This window comes from Astyanax mexicanus, chromosome 15 (genome assembly GCF_023375975.1).
Source record: "Astyanax mexicanus isolate ESR-SI-001 chromosome 15, AstMex3_surface, whole genome shotgun sequence".
Taxonomy (NCBI): Eukaryota; Metazoa; Chordata; class Actinopteri; order Characiformes; family Acestrorhamphidae; genus Astyanax; species Astyanax mexicanus.
The window spans coordinates 3,178,325-3,200,973 of NC_064422.1; the positions used below are offsets into that span (position 1 = coordinate 3,178,325).

Below are 22,649 nucleotides of genomic sequence, written 5' to 3' on the forward strand. Positions count from 1 at the left end.
ATGTGTTTATTGTCCAAATGTGAAAATGAATCTTTGGTCACTCATGGCACAAAGATATCTACAACATATCACATATTTTAAAATAAAAAAGTTGCAAAACAAATTAAACAACTGATGTATTCAGAATTTCTATTGCATTTGGTACAAATAATCGCCTGTGAATATTACTAGTAGCTGTTGGCATCATCATTTGCCTGATGGCATCTGTTAGAATTGTAAGTTGAAAGGGTGAAGTGTATCCTTTTCTAAATTGTATTGCCTTTCTTTAAGTACTGTTGTTGACTTTCTCCTACCAGTTTTTTACTAATCTCATCAGTCCCAAACCAAACTGTTATAACATAAAGCACTTTCAATAAGCAAGCGATACAGTAGTTCTACAGTATCCAGACTGACCTCAAACTCATTTGATATGAACTTACAAATACTGTTAAAGGGTTATGGGTACAGAACCTGGCTTTATCGTTTCAAATATTATATGTTTTTTCTTACATATTCAATATTGCAAAAGATGGTTTTCTTATGCATTCATTGTTTCAAAGATTAAATGACAGACATCCCAAGTTGCAAAAGTTGATTTCAGGGAGGTTAAAAAAAACTGATTGGCTGTCTCACAGACTCTTTGCAGAGAACAGGCCAATCAGAAGCCTCTCTGTTTTCTCTCTCTCCCACACGCGATTAGAGAAAAAAAGTCTGTCGCCTGTGTGCGTGTTTGTGTGCAGTGCGCGTTTGGGGCACTCGTTCTGAATTCCGGGAGATTATATGTGACTCGCGGGTATCAGGGAGCCACTACCGAAATGCGGGAGACTCCCGCAGCTTCAGGGAGACTTGGTTTGTCTGAAATGAATTCTCCTGTCTAAAAGGTTTCTCTTTATATTCACATTCACTGCAAATCAATGTGAATAAATGTTAGATGGCTAACGATTGGCCTAGAATGATTGATAATGTGTCATAGTGCCATATATGGATGCCCTTCTGCCCTTCCAGTAGAAAAGGGAACCTTTATGCAGAGCTTTCTAAAACACCCCTACTAGACTAGCTGTGCCAAAGTTTCCCTTTCTACTACAGAAATAGAGATACGGTGCTTTCTTAATGAGATAAACTGTATTTGACGGTACGAAACAAATTACATTGTTAAAAAACTCATTTCCAGTGTTAAATGGGCACTGGATAAGATTAATATTTTTGTTCATGGGCTCCCCCTACAGTTGCAGAGTGTAACTCATGTCCAGGTAAGGGTTGAGCCTCTCCATTCTTTTGCTTCTGTTTAAGAGTGAAATGACACAGAGCCAGTACATCTCCAACACAAGAGAGCTATCTGAACTGTAGCGATAATTTGTCTGTGTCATTTTGCATGACAGGTTTTCTTTATTGGTAAAAAAGATGACTCAACCAAGACATTCAGTGTCTACAGCTATGATGAAACAGAATATGATTACATGACTACACAGAAGCACTAAATAAAACATTACACATAGTAAAACTTAAACAAAGTATCAGTAAAAATTCTAATCTGGATCAAAATATGTGCAATATCTATGCCCTAATTACCCAAATCTGGACCACAACATCATGAAATAATGTAAAAACTTTAGGAGGCAAGCTAGACTAGATTATATAACACAGCGTAACAAAATAAATCGTTCCTCCAACAAGAAGCTGGCCAGATCTGTATCTGGTAACCAAACAATTTATTATCTCGTAGCTTGCGCCAATGAGTAAATTCTCATTAATCAATCAATCGGTCTCTCGCTCAGTTACACTCTCTTCTTCCTCTATTCTGCCTTTTTGCAGCCACAGCGAAAATTCTTTAACTGAAGGACTGAACTGGCCTCTTCTGTTTTGGTCTTCTGTGTTCAGTTTCAGACCTCCTCTAGAATATACTAGCAATATGACCTGCTCTAATATGGAAGTGTGTTTACTGTATTAAATATATAAAAATATACAAATATGATGAACTTTTATTCCTTTCAGCATGTTTATCTCCTCCATATAATGCGCATCATTGGGGGAAAAAACCTAATTCACAATGTTAAGTAAATGTTATTTTTTAATAGAGTTAAACACTTCAGACAGAAAGCTTTGATTTAACATTTGCATTAAAGAAGGTGGGTAATTCGGGTTTTACACAGAAGAATATCTCTGCTTTTTCCCTGTAAACCCCTAAAGCCTGAATTTAGAGCTTAGTGGGAGGTTTGGAACACAGCCCAGCACTTTTACTGTGAGATTTGGGACAGACCCAAACTCAGGCGCCCTCGCTGCGTCACACCGGCCGTGAGGGAGCGAAGATGGCGGCGGTGCCGTTAGCCGGCTGCAGCCCCGCCGCGGAGCCTGCAAACACCGCCGCGGTCCCAGGGCCCGCGGAGCGGCTCAGGGTGGAGGAGGGAACCGGTACGTGTGTGCGGATCACTTTCACCCGCCGGATTAACCAGCGTATCTCTATCTACCGCGCTTTACCAGCCGAACTGAGCTGGGTCTTTTACCCACATAGCCTAGCTTAGCTAGCTAGCTAACAAACAGAGCAAGCTATACCAGCATTAGTGTTAGCAGTAGCATTAGCATTATCTGTTGCTGTTATGAATTGAAGAGCAGGGCAGCCTATTTAATAAATTCTGTATAATAATGTTACTTATTATAAGGATTCCAGATGTGGGAGTTATATATAGGGTTATGGCAAGGTGTCTGTATAAAAGGACATATAGTATTTTAAAAGAGAAACTGTTAAAAGTGATTCGCTGATTAGTTAGCTATAGGTTGCTAAATACCCAACTAACAGAACAGCGCAGGTTTGAAGTTTAGATACCCGGTCAACAGGGTCCAATAGGTGGAACATGGTTCAGGTGGGTTACTGGTGAATATGGGCCATGAATAGCTTCGTAAGTGTGTTTTTACTGGGACCCAGCTTCACAAATCTGTCCCATCATTACAGCCACCTTAATCAATATTTTGACACCTTATATATAAACAGAAATACAATTAAGTCTGAGTGGAATCTAATTTCTGAGTTCTGCTGTGGGATGCACCTTCACTTGAAAGGGACTTGGAAACATGATGGAAAGACAACTCGCCAAACTGACATCAATTTTCACACCAATCAGTGTGAAGGATAGCGAGACCCATCCTACATATGTAATGACAAGAAGTAGCAGTATCAGTATCCTGTTTATTGTCAGTTTTTTTTACTTTTTACTGCTTAATATGAAAGAAAAATGAACACACTTCTTATTTTCCATCTGTCCAGTATCATTAATTTTACTTCATCAGTGGATACGTGGATTGCATTATTATGATTTTAACATTTAATTCAATATTTGACTTCTGGAGAAATCTGTTAAAATTAGTTGAATATCACAATAAACATTGCAGAACAACAAAAATAGTGTAATTTTTTCCACTATGCAACTATAATTTCAGGACATATTGAGAGATACAGAAGCATCATCTGAGTGTGAAAGAAGCATGTGGATTTCATGTGGTCTGTAGAATAATATTACAGGAATTTGAGATGGCCCTATCAGTGGTTTAGGGGCATATCTTAGAAATATCTTAGTATCGTAGAAATATATAAATAAGTTATAATTCTAATAATAACAATAATCTAACATAACATTAGCTCAGCTCAAAGTCTGTGAATCACTATACAGAACTGCACTGTGGAGCTCAAGTCATCCGATACTGATACACAGCCGATCAACCTTTTCACCTATAACAGGGATTGATGTGAGTGTGACTTAAGGCAAATTCATTAAGGCCTTTAAAATTGTTTGTTTTTTGTTGGGACATGCTCTCTGTGGGTGGGTAGATAGCATTCTCTCACCACATGATGTTTGCCCCTGCCCATGATGTCTCCCCATGGTGATGTGGGTCAGCAGCACATGCGTGCCACCACATTGGTCTTCACTGTTGAGGGGATTACCAGTGATATTGGGAGTCCTAATGAGTGGTTTGGGTAATTAGATCTCCAAATTTGGCAGAAAAAGTGTTGCAATTGACAATGATACTAAAAAAAAAATTTGCAAATCTCATAGACCCATATTTTATGAAAGGCAAATTTTTGAATTGTGAATATTTTCCCGTATTTGTCTTATTTTTTTGCATGATGCATCTTTAATCTGCATTTGTTGATTGAACCGCTCACTCTGGATACAATGTCTGGGGCCAAAACAATGATTTCCAGAAAAGAATGTTGCCTGTGTTCTTATGTAGTGGGTTATCAAATACTGACTGTCAGCCTTGTACCGATAGCTGAGGAGAGATAGGAACACGTTTTGTACATTTTCAACATTGTATAGCTTGTATAGTCTAAATGATATGATTTTAGTTGCTGTGATTTAATTGTTATAATTTTACTTGCAAAAATTTGACAACAGGTCAAGGGCGTTTTGTTTACTGTTAATTTTTGTTTTGTTGTGTTTTGTCTGTCCCCTCAGAGGCAGAGAAGCAGACTCGGGTGTCCGCCCTGTTGGAGAGATTACACGCCAAGCACAATGCCGCTCGGCCCTGGCAGGAGACCAGCAAGATCGTTAGACAGGCCATGGTGAGAGCAGAGCAAAGGGGCTAAAGGGACTGTAGTGGTGGGAGTAACTGAGCATTTAATACAGTCTCTGTTTGTTTTTTAACACTGTTTCTGTTTGTGCTCAGGAAAAGCGTGGGGTGATGAATTCAGCCGGACACCAGCTTCTGCTCAGCTGTTTGGAGACACTACAGAAGGCACTAAAAGGTAAAGCTTTACTGGTTATCACAACTCAAACAAATGTAATTTTTAAATACAGATCTGTGCTTTTTTAGTTTCTAATCCTCTATATTAATCATTTAAAATTATTTATTTAAACATTAGGAGAGTGTTTGCTGTAAAAACATTAGATCAGATGCAGGTAAACATAAATGCAGTTAAAAGTAACCAGAATTTCTTATTCTGAAGAAATTAGTGGAGATATTGTGAGGAAGTCTAAACAGCAAAGTTGGGTCCCTGATTCCTCCTGGTTCTCCTGGTCAACCCCAGCCAGCGTCCCAGTGGATGTGTTCAGTTCCACCAGCAGCTGATTTACCATCAGCACACTCTGATTTTACTAAACCAGCTGCTGATATGATGAGAATTCTAAATATTGCATGGAGAGCTGTGGAGATGTTTTAATGAACACTGTGATATAAAACCACTGTTTGTATGAAGGTTATTTGTTTTTAAGTTTTTCACTGAGCAAGTAAACCAGGGTTCATACGGTCATGAAAAACCTGGAAAAGTCTTGGAATTTAAAAATACCAATTTCCAGGCTTGGATAAGTTTTGGAAAAGTCATGGAAGTTTGGTCTAAAAATCTTTGTGTTTCAGTTTATTGATAAAGAAAATCTATTTTGAGCTAAAAATACACAGCTAGAGTTAATTCAGTAATTTAGCTCTACACAATGGAGCTTTCAGGACCTGACACATTTTATTATTAAGAATTGTTTCAGCATTTTTAGCGGATTCATTTTAGGCCTAGTTGATTTTATTGTCTATGTCTGCACTGATGTTTTAAAAACTCATGGTCATGAAAATTTGCCTTGAAGGCATGGACAAGTCATGAAAAAAATCAATGAAATGTATTGGTTAAAAAGTGTATGAACCCTGGTAAACTAAATAATAAATAATTTATACAGGTGCTAAACATTTTTGCACAGTAATATATGTACACAGTGCATGTTTAAAATGAATCTTTGGAGATTTTTTGGGAATTCCTCACATTATATTCATGTGTTCTTCTCTTAATCCACTCTTACTTTATGCTTGAACAGTGTCCTCGCTGGCCTCGATGACCGACCGTCTGGAGTCCATCGCTCGGCAGAACATGTACGTTTATGCTGTTTGTTTGTTCATTCTCTTTAAATACTCTTCATTAAACTTTAGAGGTAGAACAGGGCTGGGCAAAAAAGCATATTTTGATTTGCTTAGTTTAAATTGCAACTTATACAGTGGTATGAAAAGCTTTGGGCACCCCTGATAATTTTCATGATTTTTTAATTTATAAATCTTTGGTTGTTCAGATCAGCAATTTTAGTTAAACATATCATATAACAGATGAACACATTGATATTTGAGAAGTGAGATGAAGTTTATAGGAATTAGGCAGGTGCATAATTTGGGCACCCTTGTTGTTTGATTGATTTGAATAACTTAGCACTAATTATTGGAACACAAAATTAGTTTGGTAAGCTCATTGATCCTTGACCTTCATACACATGTGAATCCAGTTATGAGAAAGGGTTAATCAGCCAATGTTTTTCTCCTCTTCGCACCTTCTCTGATATGTGGCAACATGGACGCTTCAAAACTAAACTCTCAAATGACCTGAAAATAAAGATTGTTCAACATCGTGGTTTAGGAGAAGAATGGAAAAAGCTATTTCAGAGATTTTTACCTGTCAGTTTTCACTGTGAGGAGCATGGCTGCTAATACGAGCAATTTTGCGACCGTCCTTGTAGAAAAAGTACCCACACAAAACAAAGTATGGAATTATTTTGCATAAACTTCAGTCAGGCAACCCCGTGGACACATCAAAACCGGTCTACAAACCATGCTTTAAAACTGTACAGACCAAAGAAGCAAACACCTCCAACTTAGCAAAGCGTCTTTCTGACAGACCTGCTGATTTATTTAAAGACTAATAGGCATTATCTACAGTCCTAGATGCATTGGACTGACTGAAGAGCACATTGAAACACTTCCTGACTTAGAAAAGTCGGCAAAAAAAAAAAAGAAAACTTTTTTTTTTTCCTCAAAACTTGTTTTTTTAGTAACATGGCCATAAAGCTTGGTTGCTGCAACAGAGAAGTATTTATTTTTGTGCAGATATGTTCAATAACTTAGCAGCTGTGACATAATAAAATACAATGTATTCATTTAGATTAATTAACATTGCAAACACTAAAAAAATATCACATTGTTATTGTTTTTTGTTTTTTATTAAATAAAACTGAAACAAAGAGTTCAGTTATGTTCAACAATGTTCAAGAATCAGTGATAAAGTTGAACTTTAGCCGGGGCTGGATACTTCCACAAGACAACGACCCTAAACACTAAACGCTGCTCAAAATCTACTAAAGCTTTCATGCAGAGGAACAAGAACAATGTTCTGGAATGATCATCTCAGTCTCCAGACCTGAATATTATTATTAATCTGTGGTGTGATTTAAAGTGGGCTGTTTATGATCAGAAACCATTAAACCTGACTGAACTGGAGATGTTTTGTAAAGAAGAATGATCCAAAATACCTTCAACCAGAAGCCAGGCTCTCATTGGAAGCTTTAGCTTTAGAGTTTAGAGGCTGTTATTTCTGCAAAAGGAGGATCTACTAAATATTGATGTCATTTTTCTTTAGTGTGCCCAAATTTCTGCACCTGCTTAATTTTGTGTAAAGAATTATCCCACACTTTCTGTAAATCCTATAAACTTCATTTTACTTCTTAAATATCACTGTGTTCGTCTGCTGTATGATATATTTAGCTGAAATTTCTGTCCTGAACAACCAATGATTTATAAAGAAAAAAATATGAAAATTATTTGGGGTGCCCAAACTTTTTCATACCACTGTAATAAAACAAAACAGTATCAGTTTTTGTACCACTAAAACAAGTTAATTGATAGTTAATATCTAACTGTATTTTAGTAATATATTTGTATATAAAATCTGCTTAAAGAAAACAATAGCTTATACATCATTTTACATGGTGCTGTCCGTTTACAAATAAAAAAGTTAAGTTGCTATGTAAAAACAAAAAATCTAAATAGAATGTCACTCATTGTAATTCTCAATTTATTGTTTATTATTTATTGTTCCGGGGTCCAAAAACAATATGCCTTAATAGAGACAGTAGAGCACAAATGAGGGGCATTTTTTTCAGACTGGTATCACTTTAAATACTATACTGTCATAAACCTGTTGATATGAAATTCCAACACAAAAGCAGAAGAAACAAATCACGAAAGTGAGTGGGGCAAAATCAGATCACAGCAACAAAAAGGATTTAAAGAATTTGACTGTCCCAACAATAACTTGAAAAAATTATAATCTTTCTACTGCATATATTTGTTTATTTAACAAAACATTTTCTGGTATAATGAGACATTTCATGGCCTGTAGGGTTAAATGTCCGGCTGTATTCTTCTCCCCCTGCAGGTTAGGCTCTCACCTCAGCCCTTCAGAAACGGAGTGCTATATCACCTCCGACATGTTCTATGTTGAGGTGCAGCTGGACAGCAGCGGACAGCTGGTGGACGTTAAAGTGGCCCATCACGGTGAAAACCCCGCGGTGAGAGAGATGCTCACACAGATGTTCAGGCATACAGTCTGGAACGGCACAGGCAGAATAAAAAATGACAGATGGGTTTATTTGTATAGTTATTTATTTATTTGCTGTTATTTTAAACAAAGTTTTTCCTTTTCTGTAGAGTTGTCCAGAGCTGATACAGCACCTCAGGTAAGCAGACCTAACCTAGACTCAAGTTTGGCAAATAATTGCATGTCACATGTTCATGATCTGAACTATATTAATTCTTTTTATAGGTCGTACAATTTTATTAATTTACATTTATTATTAGTTGATGGATGTTGGCACTACATCATTGTAGATTAAGTTCTCTCTTGTGTGAAAACACCACATGACATGATTATATGCATATTTTTTGTATTTCTTTGTTGCATACCTCAGAAACAAAACACTGTTTTTAACTATTGTGATGTTTTAGTGTTGCCAAATCACTCATAACCCACTTTGTGGCATTTATTTACAGAGAGAAAAATTTTGATGAATTCTCCAAACATCTTAAGGGTCTGGTGAACCTGTACAAGCTTCCTGGAGACAAGTGAGTTTATTAATTGGAATATTTCAGCAAAAATCCACATCATTCAACATTTATTCATATCTAGAGATGGTTTTCTGAGATTACATTCTCTTTCTGTGCTGAAATTATTCAATTCCAGACTAATTCATTTTGTTGAAAACCTCTGATTTAGACTAAGTGGGTTGAGGATTTTTGGATGTGTATATATAGAGTCCATTGTTTGTTGCCGATATTAGCCTAGCATCTCCTGATTTAAACTACAGAAGCTAAACTTTAGATGCTGAACATGTCTTGACTAATTTTGATGCATTTGGGATCAATAATCAGTCATGCTCGTTTGATTGATTGCAAAACTCTTCTGTAATATACCCCCTTTATCCTGTTAAACATCCTCCATCTGCATTCATCTTGGAAATCACCTTTACCTCTTTTGCTCTTTTTTCTCTTCAAGTAAACTGAAGACAAAGATGTACCTCGCTCTCCAGTCTATTGAGATGGACCTCACAAAGATGATGCACATGTTCAGGTATGCAGTGCTACTCTGTCCGTCTGTCTCAATAAAGAATGTATAATATGTGGTTCACTATATTCAATACTAATATACTTATGTGTAAATCTGTATTGGCTTCAGGTTGGCTACCAGTGCTAACACTGTGGAGACTATACTGCACGGTAGTGTTGGTCTGCTGACTTTGAGGAGTGGTGGTAATCTCCTGTCCCTGCAGTGTTACGTCTCTCCGTATGACATCTTCGAGGAGGGCTCTGGGACTCAGCTCAGTTTCACAGATTCAAACAGTGAGTAATCAATCGATCTCTATCGATTCACTATCACTCTATCGATCTCTTAAGCAGAACTGGAGGTTTATATTTAGTGAACTGTAGCTAACTGTAACTGTAGTTAAATAAAGGGCTTAATATTGTTTTATATTGCTGCTGTCCAGTGAAAACGTTGTAAATGTCAGCTGCCATTGAGACTGTGTAAATTTTTTGTGATTAATAAACCAATTGTAATAAAAATAGCAGTAATAAAATAGACGGGAAATATTTATTACATTAGCTTGCATTTAAAAATTAAGTTTACATTTTGAAGACACAGGGGAAGTGTAATTGAGAACATTTTTACTATACACCTTTAGAGAAGTGAGGTAGGTAAATGTAATTTCCTGAATTAACATTTAATTTACATGGAATCCTTTTTAAAAGCTGTAAATGAATTGTTTACTGCAAAATCTCAAAACTAAACACTGCACATTATTGAATGAGTTAAAAACAGACCATTATGTGGGTAATAATGTATTTCCAGTTATGTTTAGCCTGTTTGCATTTTTTTCCATTATTTCTACTATTTGTATTTTGGTAAGCTTTTTTCTGTACCTATTTGAAAGCCAATATTTAATTTTTGGCAAATATATTTAACTGAGTGAGACATATGAAACGTACATCAAACTTATTTGGGGGAGGTGATGATAATAAACTACTAGGTAAATAAATTAGGATCTTAGATGACCAAGAAAGCTGCATATGATTAGTTGACTCAGGAGATACAACCCTAGTTTACAGACTTTTAGGCGCAACATTCACCTGATTGATGGACAGTATGAAAAACTGGCTGTGTGATGCTTCCTGTGGTTGATTATTTTCTTGGTGCAGTACCTCATTCGCTGGGAGTGAGTGTGTCTGTGACTGTGGAGGGAACATCAGCCGTGTACAAGCTTCCCATTGCTCCTCTTATCATGGGATCACATCCAGTAGATAACAAGGGGTAAGTACTAATCTTCTTCTTTTTTTTTCTTTTTTTTTTATATATAAATGTTTTGAAACTTCAGTTTAGGGATGCAGCAGTAACTCTTTTCACAATATGACACACTATAAATGTGCATGGTTATCATATTGCAGGCGTTTGTTTATTAACAATATTGGTGATCAGGTCAACTCATGCAGGTACACAGTGTAACGAAATTACCTTCCTCAGAATTCTGGTGCAACATGAAACAATAAACAAACATAAAGTGCAAACGTGTAAGCGAGCGGATCATCCACATCTCTTCTCCAACTCAACCTCCTCTTACTGGAGCCTCCCTCAAACACACAGCCAACTTATTTTACCTGCATTCCTCTAAAAACTGAAACAGCAGCAGTGTGGTGTTACTCTGATACCCTTTAAAGTGGGATTGTTCCTGAGGTTTTAAATATAGGTATTAAAGTGCGTGTACACCGTGACGCTCAGCACCTTGACATATTTCTATTATACGTTTAAGATCAACTACTGTTACTTTAAACATTTTCATTTTCCACTGCATGAGATCGCTGCAAGATATAGAATAGAATAGAACATTTAAAAATTGTAAAACTGTTTTCTATCAATTTCAGGACACCAACATTTTCTCCAGTGACAAACTCAAACTGTGTGGACCTGCCTGCATGTTTCTTTCTGAAGATGAACTGCCCCATGCCTTTCTCATTGTCTTTCATTCAGAAAATGGGAAATGTGACAGGTAGGAATACAAAAAAAGTGATTTTGGACAGGTTGTCAAGTGAACAAACAGGACAATTAGATATTTTTCTTACTGCATCACTAGCTTTCAGTTTAAAAAGTATAAATTCCTGTGTTTTTTTTTTCTCTTCTCAATTCTTTTAAAGGTATTTCTGTGTTTGAATCTGCCCCTACGTTGTCGTCACTTTATGATCTCATCATTAAAAGCCAACTCGGTGAAGAAGAGGGAGCCAGTCCTCCAGCTTCAGGCCGGTCTATGCGCTTCTATGCGGTACGTTTAAGTCTTGTATGTGAAACCAGTGAATTCTGGGTTTGTAATCACTGTGAATCTTTTGTGACTGAAACTAGACAGAAACTGGAGCATCCTTGGTTTACTGGATTAGGGCAGGGCAATGTCTAAAAGTAATTATCGTTTCCTAAAATATTTTTCATCAGTTATAAAGTAGACATTTGCATTGATCGATCCATTTTAACAAACTCATTAGTTTCTTTATAAGTGAGTTCTATTATTGTGGCTCTTAAGTATAACAGCTCTTACAATGCAGGTGGTATGCATTTATTTGCGTGGTTACTTTTTACACTGTAACTCTTAAACACACACAGTACTGGAACTTTTCAAAACGGACATGCACTACACACCCCATACCTGCACTACTGCCTATACTCACACTGCATTATACACTTTAACTCCCCATAAACTGTGAACTTTAAGAACTTTATGCACTTTACCAGCCTTAAGCTATTATTATACCATTTGCACTACTGTTTATACTTGTACTGTCATCCCATCTCAATCACCCCCCATCACTATTGCACTATTGTCTTCTGTCTTAAGTATGTCTATTTGTGTATTGTACATAGAGTGTCTCCCATTCTTTTATATTATATATCTTATTTTCACCCCCAATCATTATTGCACTATTGTTATCTGTCTCACGTATGTCTACTGTGTCCTTATTGTATTGTACATATAGTGTCTCCCATTCTTTTATATTATATATTTCTCTACTTGCTGTAATTTGGGAAGGAGGGTAACGTAAGTTAAATTCTCTGTATGTCCTGTACATATGCAGTATTGACAATAAAACTACTTGACTTGACTTGACTTGACTTGTATTTAATTATTATTATTATGTTTCTGTGCTTTCTAAGGCACTGCCAGGGCAGCAGCATTGTTACTTTCTGAATGGAGATGCCCCTGTGCAAGATGGCAGATCGCTTCAGGGAGCGCTCGTATCCAAAATACCCTTCAGACACCCTGCCCACGTACCCCCTTTACTGGAAATTATACGACACCAGGCAGCTTACAATACACTGATCGGCAGCTGTGTGAAAAAGACGTTCATAAAGGAAGGTAGGTGTTCATCCCTGAGGAACTTATTTAGGGTGTGTTACCTTTTACAGCAAATATGATGCAGCACTTAAACCACTCAATTGAACACTCATTTTAAAACAGAATACAGTAAACAAAGCAATTAAACATTTGAATGATGTAATTTCATTATTTTCAGTATTTGTAAAAAAGTTTTTATATATATATCAGGTCTGTGTATATAAGTCATTTATGTGCTAGTGTAATATAATTCTATTTTTTTTGTGTAGATACTCCTGGGCTGCTGCAGTTTGAGGTGTGTCCACTCACAGACTCCAGTTTCAGTGTTTCCTTCCAGCATCCTGTGAATGAGTCCCTTGTTTGTGGTGAGAACCTATTAAACTCCACTCTGTTTCTCTTAACTCTCAGATTTACAAAAGTAGAAGTGGTGCCCCCGGTTGATAATTTAGAACTGTCTAATACTATAGTACACAAATTTACTGCAGAAATGCATTCAAAATACAGAGCATAAGCTGTTCTGAAAGTAATTATTATTATTTATTTATTTTTTATAACCTGTAACTTTTCCTTGTGTTGGAAGCGCATCCTGGTTTTGATTATGATAAGAGTACCTGTCCTCATACCAGTAATTTATGTTTGTGTTAATTTTCTCATAGGAAAGTGTACATACTTTGATAGATGCTTAAAATGAAGGGAAACTTTTTTTAAGTGATAACTTAAATCACCATTACTTCATTTTATCAGAAAAATTGCAAGACATTTAATTTCTTTTTTTTAAATCAGTATTTTAAAGTGTCCATACAGTATCAAGATGTTAATACTAAAATATATAAATAATTGATTATAAGACAAGGAGAAGTACAAATAATTGACAATCAAAATTTATTTCACTCTATGAAATAATTTTTTATTCTCTACCTCTACCTCTCTTTCCCCTCCATCTCAGTGGTAATGGAAGTGATTGACTCTAGGCAGGTGGCCTGTAAGCTGTACAAAGGCCTTTCGGATGCTTTGATCTGTACAGATGAATTCATTACGAAGGTGGTTCAGAGGTAAGACTACTACGGTGACTACATTTTTTTTTTTTTATTTGCTTTATTTCGTTAAAAAAATGACAGAGATTGTGGCTTTCCTTGTTAACACCTGTTTTGTTTTTTGTTTTTTTCCAGATGCATGTCCATTCCTGTGACGATGCGAGCTATCCGACGTAAGGCAGAGACCATTCAGGCAGACACTCCGGCTTTGTCCCTGATAGCTGAAACTGTGGAGATAATGGTCAAGAAGAACTTGCCTCCAACAGGCAGCCCAGGTTATATGGGAATGGGCCCAGGGCCTGATGGGAACAATCCCTTGGGCCTCCCTAGTGTTGGAGGTGCTACTCCTACAGGAGGCAGCGGTGCTGGGGGCATAGGTGCAGTTGGAGCATTCCAAGGCCCAATCACCTCAATGTATAACATGGGCCGCCAGGTCAGTGTGGAGAGTATTGGACCAGTGGGAAATCAACAACAGCAGATGCAGCAGCAGCCGTCACAGCACAGCCATGGTTCAGATGACTTCAGCAAAGTGACTCAGAACCCAATATTGACCAGCCTGTTGCAGATAACTGGAAGTGTGGGGTCCAGTCCCACTCCCCAGGCTTCTGCAGGATCACAGCCGCACCAGACACCTCCCCCGACCACATCACCAGCCAGCAACACCAAAAACCATCCAATGTTGATGAACTTGTTAAAGGACAACCCCTCACAGGACTTTGCTGCGCTGTATGGTAGTAGCCCCCTGGAGAGGCAAAACTCCTCTGGGTCTCCTCGAACAGACAGCCAAGGTCAGCCTTGTTCAGCAGGAGGTCCAAAGGGCAAGAAGAAGCGTCCAAGGGCAACAGACAAAGGCATGATGGGAGCAGGAGGTATGGGGATGAAGCAATCACAGCAACAGCAGATGGGAGGTATGTCTCAACAGCATCATCATACGCACCACCCTACTGAAGATGACTTTCACCGCGAGCTCTTTTCCATGGATGTGGATGCCTCTCAAAATCCTATCTTCGATGTCAATCTACCAGGCGATGGACTAGACACTCCCCACAGTATCACGCCGGCCCCCAGCCAATGTGGGACACCACCCTCAGGTCCTGGAATGTCGTATCACTCTCAGTCACATGTCCAAGCTCAGACACAAGCCCAGTCCCAGCCAGGTCCTTTACAGCGAATGGTACGCCTCTCTAGCTCAGACAGTATTGGGCCTGACATTAATGATATTCTTTCTGATATTCCAGACCAGGCCACCAAAGGAAGCAGTGGCAGCCATGGGCAGCATCACATGGGTGGGGAAGAGGGAGGTTCCTTGGGCACTCCATTACGGGACTCTTCCAGTTCAGGTCAGGGTAGCACAGTATTTGATTCTGACTTGTTTAATGCCAACAGCAACGAAAACCCTTTTGCTGATCCAGCAGATCTAATAGCAGAGGCCACTACTGCAGCAACACCTAATAGTGATGCATCTTCAAGTAACTTTTTTCCAGACACAGACTTTAATCCAGAACTGCTTTCTGGACAGGGAACCTTTTCACAGAGCTACTTTGAGGACAGTTCACCTAGTCCAGATCCAGATCTCGACCTCGTCAAGGGCTTCAGTGGGGGAAGTCAACAGAACACTCCTTCAGGCACCCCTCAAAATCCCACCTCTCATGGCCGAAATACGCCTGATGCCTCGTTAAAGGACCCTTTTGACATTGGCTTGGTATTCGGTGGCAGTAGTGGAGGAGGAAAGCCACTTCTAGGACCAGCACCAGATATGGGAGATCCACATCCAACTCATGGAGTTGGTGGGCAAAGTCCACTCATGATGAGCATGGGAGGAGTGGGCAGTGACTTTAAAAGTAGTGAAGTAAAAATGAAACAGCAGCAGATGAGGCCGAAGGAAGATAATGGAGGAGGGAACTCTGGGATGGGGATGGGAGGGTCAGGTTCTTCTGAAGGGAAACAGATGAAGCGTAGCCGTACTCCTTCTAGTGAAGGAAAATCAAAAGAAAAACCACCCAAGCGTAAGAAGCTAGATCCTGACGGCAAGTCTCCCTCACACAGCTCAGGGGGTCGACCCTATACACCTCCCAGTGGAAGTGCCAGTTCAGGAGGGTCAATAAGTGGAGGAGGATCCAAATCACCAGGAAGCTCAGGTCGTTCTCAGACTCCACCAGGCGGTGCCACTCCCCCTATACCTAAAATCACAATACAGATCCCCAGAACAGGAGGGAAAACGTCTTCTCATGGGGGTTATACATCAAGCAGCTCAACAGGTGGAAGTTCTGGTGGTGCCAGTGGCACAAGTAGCAGTAAAAGTCACCATTCCCACTCCTCGTCCTCTGGAAAGATCAAGAGCAGTAAGATGGAAGGCTCCATGGGACAAGGCAACAGTTCAAAGCCAACTAGTACAGGAGGAGGTGGGAGTGGCATGTCTTCTCAGTCAAAAAGCTCATCCTTGGGCATGGGCTCGGGTAAACCAGGCTCTTCTCCAGTCACCAAGCACGGCATGTCGGGGTCAGGTAGTGGTGGAAGTAGTGGTGGAGTGTCTGGGAATAAAATAAAACCCCAAGGAGGCAAGCCACCTGGATCTATGATGAACCCAAATATTAAGCCCAACATCTCTCCTTCACACTCTCGCTCTGGTAATTCTGACAAACTTTCTTCCCCATTGAAACATCAGCAGGGTCAGGTTCCTGGGACACCGCCGTCTTCAAAAGCTAAGTCTCCAATTGGTTCTGGAAGTGGGAGTTTAGGGGGGTCCAAGTCCTCTTCTAGTGGTGGGATGAGTTCTCAAAAACAGTTAGGAAGTGGGTCTTCCTCTGGCTCTTCCTCGTCATCCAACTCATCTGCTAGCTCTTCCTCTTCTTCAGGCTCCATGTCTTTTTCCTCTAGTGGCCAGGCCCAGTATGGGGGGGGTTCAGGTAGTGGAGGAGGCGGAGGAGGTGGTGGAGGAGGAGGTGGCGGTGGGAACAATCCTAATGCCAAGGGCAAGTCCCCGAGTAGAAACAAGAAGCCTTCGTTGATAGCAGTCATAGACAAGTTGAAGAGTGTTGGCAGTGGTGGGATCGGAGGGGAGGAAGGCGAGGGTGGAGGAGGTGGCGGCAATGGCAACAGTTCCGGTAGTGGTGGGGGGGTACCGCAAAATATCGGCCATGCGTCTTCCAAGCAAGGAATCTCCTCCCAGGGAGGCGAGTACCTAAACAAGCGGGACAAGTCAGAAAAAGAAAGCAAATCCAAAGTGTCCGTTTCGGGGGGCAGCTCGAGCGACAAGAAGCTGATGGACCAGAAGTCTGGTGGAGTGAGCAGTACCGGTGTTGCTAAGATTATCATCAGCAAGTCAGACGGAGGTTCTCCAAGCATCAAGTCCAAAGTAACCCTCCAGAAGCCCGGGGAAGGGGCAGGAGAAGGCTCTATGCGGTCCCAGCATTCAGGTCTAAAAGCATCACCTCTTTTTAGTGGTTCAACCCCAAAACATGATCGTAGTTCCCCAAGCCACAGTCGCTCCCCAGGGTACACTCCTTTGAACCAGGACAGTGAAAGCGAATCTGGTAGCAGTTCAGTTGCAGAGAAGTCTCATCAGAATAGTCCGAGCTCTGACGACGATCAGGCCATGCGGCCGATCCAGCCGCCGCAAGACTACATGAGCTCCATGTCCGTCAGCTTGGGCGAGAAACACAAGAAACACAAAAAGGAGAAGAAGAAGCAGAAAGACCGGGAACGAGACAGGGACAGGGATCGAGACAGAGACAGAGAGAGGGATCGAGAGAAGGAGAAGAAAAAGTCAGCCATGTCCTGTGCTCCCTCTTCTCACCCAATGAAGGCAGATAGTTGGTCCAGATCCCCCATGTCTTCTTCAGAAACCTCCATGTCTATGCTTGGGTCTGAGCGCCCGCCGCGACCTAGTTCTCCTATGTATATGCACACAGAGGATGATGATCTGATGGATTCTGCCCTGACTGGCAATTTGTAACCTTTCAAATAGACAACACTGTTACCGCAGTGCTTAACATGTACCCTCGTCGTGTTCTAGTTTTTTTTTTTTTTTTTTTGAAAATGTGGTATTTCTGCGACTCTGAGAAGATTTATAATGTTACACATGCCACTTTTTACAAAGATGTCATGTCCAAGGTCTGTTTCAGAGAAACTGGACAGTTTTTTTTAACTAAAAATGAGTTATTCAATACTCTAAAATAGAAGGACAGATTTAAAACAAATGGAAAATGTGATGTGCTGTCAATATTATTATAAAACTTTAGACAGTATTTCATTTTATGGACTTTAATTCAAATGAATGCCCTAACATGAGCTTAGAGAAAAGGTACACTGTGAATTTCAGCCCTGTTATAATGTCTGTCTAAAAGTAAGGAAATGATTTGTAGTGTCTAGTTCTCATGGTGTTAGAACTAGCATTTTTTAAAGGGATGTTATCTAAAGAAGAGAGTATACTGTATTTTTTAAAAGATGAACTGAAAAGAAGTTGCCTTCTCCCTCAAAATGCTCTCCAACTGTTTAAACGATTTCTTTTATAGTATTGGGCCTAATTGCCTTAAACTTTTATATTTTATTACATTTTTGTTCATTTCATCATGTTTATTTAACTGTGTAATTTTACATGTAGCTTCTGCTTTTAAAAACATTATGCATTTAGATCATTTTCCTTTTAATGTAAATATGCAGGAATTTTACAGGCTTTAAATAAACTTCTTAATGCCAACAAAATTGTCTTTAAATTTTTTGCTTGTCCTTTACTGAACATGTTTCACCAGAAGGTGTCGCTGTTATATCACGAGACAAAAATCGGACCTCACAGTGAATGCAGTGTTCCAGTGGCTGTGCTGAAGCAGGTCCTGGGGAAACAGTACTATGGAGTTGTGAGATTGTAGATATCTCTGAGCAGGTTTTATTGTTTATTATTTATTAATGGTGTTATAATATCAGTTATTATTAATTAACTGAGTGGCTCATTCATGTTTTTCTTATTGTGATTGAGAGCCTGTTACTGTAAATATGTAAGGTTAAAATCAGGATGTAACAAATGTTCTTTGGAAAGCAAATATTTATTTAAAGCATTAGAATTGTTAAAATAAGTAAAAAATAATATTAATCCTCACAAACTGGAAATCAAGGGAAAACTTCATCAATCAATGTGAAAACTCACACATGAACAAACATCAACACACCTCTAACCCAACCATTATTCCAGCAACCATCCCATACATCTAGCACGGCTACCCGAATATTCCTATACACACTACACACATAGATTGGGAATATACTTATCTTTGTTTCCTCTCTTTTTCTATCGCTTTTTCTTTCTTTTCTCCACATACCAACCCCAAAATATATATTTATTTTTTGTAGCTGTTCTGCTCTCTTTTGTTGTTGTTCCTTAATATTGGTTTTGCCCTTTTTCTCCCACCTTTTTTGCCTGTTATTTTGCTTATATTATTATATTTCTAAAACAACTCTGTATTAACACTAATATAAGATTAATTGGTCCTCTGAAGAGGGCCAAAAAATGTTTGAAGGGAGCTGTAGAAGAAGAAATACACCTTCAAAAGGAGCTAGTTTTATCTCCAGTACTAACCCCCAACAACACCTACATTCCTGTAAATAAGATCACAGCGTTTAAAGGGAGATCACCATGGGCTTTTGGGTTTGTCAGTAAAGGGGCTCAAATGGCTTATTTGTATGCAGTTCTGTAGAAGCTCTGCTCCTCAGGAACCTCTGGTATACCCCTATGTTTCAGTTCTGAGGTTCTGAGGTCAAAGAGTTCTGGAGATCCATGAGAACCAGAGAGACCCTTCAGTGGATGATTGTTAAAACTAAATTATTGTTATTTTTGGGAGCTGTTTGTATTGATGTATCTGACGCAGATGTGAAGATGTTTGTGAAGATGCTATTTTTACTTTATCACACATGCCTGTTTTTAGAGCTCTTCTGGTTCCTTCATGTTTGCTTAGATTTTTACTGCCTTTGTTCAAAGCGTATAAAATGATCTATTTTAACACAGCTGCTCCACACAGGACGAGGGCTGACATTTTATAGTGAGATTTTATTTTTAGGATGGCTTTGTGCTGAACACTTCTGGTGCGTACGTGTCAGCAAGATCGTGTTCTTTTCTATTTCATTTCTACTGAGGCTAAAAATATAAAAATGGGTGAATAATAAAACCTGTTTATAATCAGGTAGTCCAGTGGTAATAAAGGTGAGTTAGTAGCTATCAGTCACTGGATTAAAGGGGACACATCTAGTTGTGCTTTTGGGATCAGAGGTTAACTGAAACATAAAGGTGCTACGATGGTTTCTGTTGAATAACTTTGGGTTCTATAATGACTTCTCCAAGAGTGTAAAGCTGGTTCTGGTTTACAGCACACCTGATCCAACTAATCAACTAACTGCCCTGACTGAGGAGGGCTGGAGTGTTACAGCAGAAAAATGATAAAACAAGCAGCACAGGAGGCTCCTTGCAGCTGCGCCTCGCCTTGGTGTGTATCTGTTCTTTAGACACAGAGAAGTAAATTTTCTGACAAGTATAAATTGTCACACAAATGAACTTTAAAATACGTTTTATTACTAAGCATAGTGTCTTGTACATTGACCTAATTGCAAAAGTAAGACATGTAATTAAATACATTAATAAAAACTACTTAGAACACTGTCCCAACTCTCTAACTATAAACTTTACCATGAAATGTTATTATTAAAATCCTTCATGAATGTATTTTTTGCATTGTTTTCCAAATCCCATCTATGCTTAATTTTTCCATAATAATTAAGTTAAAGTACACATTTTAGTGTCCCTGAGTTTCACTTAGTCCTGTTACCATAACACATTCAAACCATCTGAAACCTTCGGAACATTCTGTAAGTCACATCTACAACAGGAAGTTCCATCAGTTGGCTCTTCTGTTTTTCTGTATATTTAGTCATGCTATTAGCATAGCCATCATTTAGCTATTTTTCATGTTATTGCTAATTCTATGATAAAAACTAATTCCTGTTACTTTCATTCCTGTTACTCAAAACATAAAAAGTAACAGGAGTAACAGAAGTGAGTTCCAGTAACAAATATGGGCATACAAGGACTACAAAATGATGCAGGACAGTCTATGAATTATATAACTCCAAACCATTAAATATAACACAGTATGCTAAGTTTGTTGAAAAAAAATATGTGTTTTGGCAGACACTTTTAGTATTTGATTAATTCGAACCACATGTATAATATACAGCAGTGACATGCGGACGCTATGGCCCAATGTGTTTGGGCAACTGCCCTTTTGCTGATATTGCCCTTCCAAGAGCAAAAGGGAGGGGCACGGGCGTAGCGGAGGCCCCCAGCTTTTCCCTTCCAAAACATGCCACCGGAAGTGTGCTGCTGAGGGATGAGAGGACCATTTGAGCAAAGCTGTCCATTCACTTCCATTCATTTCGGGGTGTCTTTGAACTAACAATAAATGTATTCCAAGCCGTTTTCAATTATGACACGGCCCGTGTTCTTTTTACAAAGAACGTATTTTCTGCCATTTGATCCATAAGATTAATAATCTGGTTATAGCTTTAGAAAATAACATTTTTATACAACTACGCTAACGATGACGTAAAAAGACAGCGACCCAAAATACCGTGCTGTAATGTTTGGAGAAGTTGCTCCTCTTAATTTAAAAGTACAGAGCTGATTGAATTAGAGCAGGGTCAAAGTAACCTCTTATTATGCAAATACTACTACTAACATTTATAATACATTGTAGATAGTAAGAGAGTAGTAAATAGAAGTAAGATAGACTAAGAGAATTATAATGTATAGATATAACTGTAATTTATATTACACATTTATTATTCTTATTACTGAGTTTCTAAATGCTTGTTATATAGACAAACTATGAATATTCTTCAGTAAATCTGTGGACTAATATTGGATATCAGTAATTCTAGTTTTATCTGCTGTTAATTCAATAAAAGCCCCATTCTGGGACGGAATGGAGCTTTTCTCACTGTGGAGGGAATAGTTCTGTGCAGCTCCTATAAACAGTACGGTTGTTTGAACGGCACGCGGAAGATTCGCTTCATGCTGGCGCCTGCGCAATCTCTCACTTTCCCGGTTAACGCCCCACGAGAAGCCGACCAGGAAGTGACACGATTGGCCTCACCTGGCTCAGCTGAAATCAGCGGGATGGCTTGGTCCAGTGAAGATATACTGTCAATGCACGCAGCACGCTTCACTAGAAAAAAAAAGTTCAAGATTCCTGTGCACGTCCCTGATTTACAGTACTGTGGAAATGTTTTAGGCATCAAAGTAAATTACACTAATCCATTTATTCTCATCAATATGAGTGTTTTACCAGGAAAAAGCACAACATATGATTTAAACAGATGCTATAAACATGAATACAGTAAAACATAACCTAAAACTTTTGCACAGTACTGTGTGTTTCGTTCAGAAATATGTTGTTCATAACAGAAATCTTTTTGGCATAATAATATATTTATCATAATATATGCTTTCAAATGAGCTTTGATATTGATGTGATTTTTATACCATATCAGCTTCTGGAGACATCTGTCGCACAGGGAACCTGGACACTGCTCCCTCTGCCTGTATTCTCCTCCTCAAGGTACGTTCACACTGCAGCGGCACGAATCGTTTTTCGCTCCGCCTCCCACTGTTTTCTATGGAGAACGGCGGCAGTGTCGCGCAGAGCACTCTGGGAGCGGTAGTGGGGCGAGCAAGGCGGTGCAAGCAGCAAAAAGTTGAGATATTTTCTACTTTATGCAAATGAGAAGCGAATTTCGCTAGGCGGTAGCCAATCAGCGCCACACGGACATGACGTTGTCCCACACAAGCCACATGTGAACTACAGTGTGAGAAAACAACTGGAAACCCAGTTTTATACTGCTGAATACAACCTCCAGATTTTTTAAAACAAGCGGGAAGTGCTCACATTATTATAATTTATTCAGTATTAAGATATACATTCAGTGGGAA

At 39.0% G+C, this 22,649-nt stretch overlaps 1 protein-coding gene and 1 long non-coding RNA gene across 2 annotated transcripts; one reads left to right on the forward strand and one right to left on the reverse strand.

Annotated features, from left to right (window-relative positions):
• The first annotated feature begins 2,264 nt into the window (after positions 1 to 2,264).
• med1 (mediator complex subunit 1) lies at positions 2,265 to 18,379 on the forward strand. Its single transcript, XM_007237305.4, has 16 exons — positions 2,265 to 2,388; positions 4,428 to 4,534; positions 4,639 to 4,717; positions 5,769 to 5,823; positions 8,150 to 8,282; positions 8,422 to 8,450; positions 8,764 to 8,835; positions 9,266 to 9,340; positions 9,446 to 9,609; positions 10,465 to 10,576; positions 11,185 to 11,309; positions 11,455 to 11,579; positions 12,461 to 12,662; positions 12,911 to 13,006; positions 13,588 to 13,693; positions 13,811 to 18,379. The coding sequence occupies exons 1-16, from the start codon at positions 2,286 to 2,288 to the stop codon at positions 17,628 to 17,630; spliced, it is 5,403 nt and encodes a 1,800-aa protein (XP_007237367.3). The 5' UTR covers positions 2,265 to 2,285; the 3' UTR covers positions 17,631 to 18,379.
• On the reverse strand, positions 8,044 to 22,368 carry LOC125781254 (uncharacterized). The gene is made up of 2 exons (XR_007424475.1): positions 22,203 to 22,368; positions 8,044 to 8,320 (listed from the first exon to the last, which is right to left on the reverse strand). It is a non-coding gene; the product is annotated as an uncharacterized LOC125781254 (long non-coding RNA).
• Between the last annotated feature and the right edge of the window lie 281 nt (positions 22,369 to 22,649).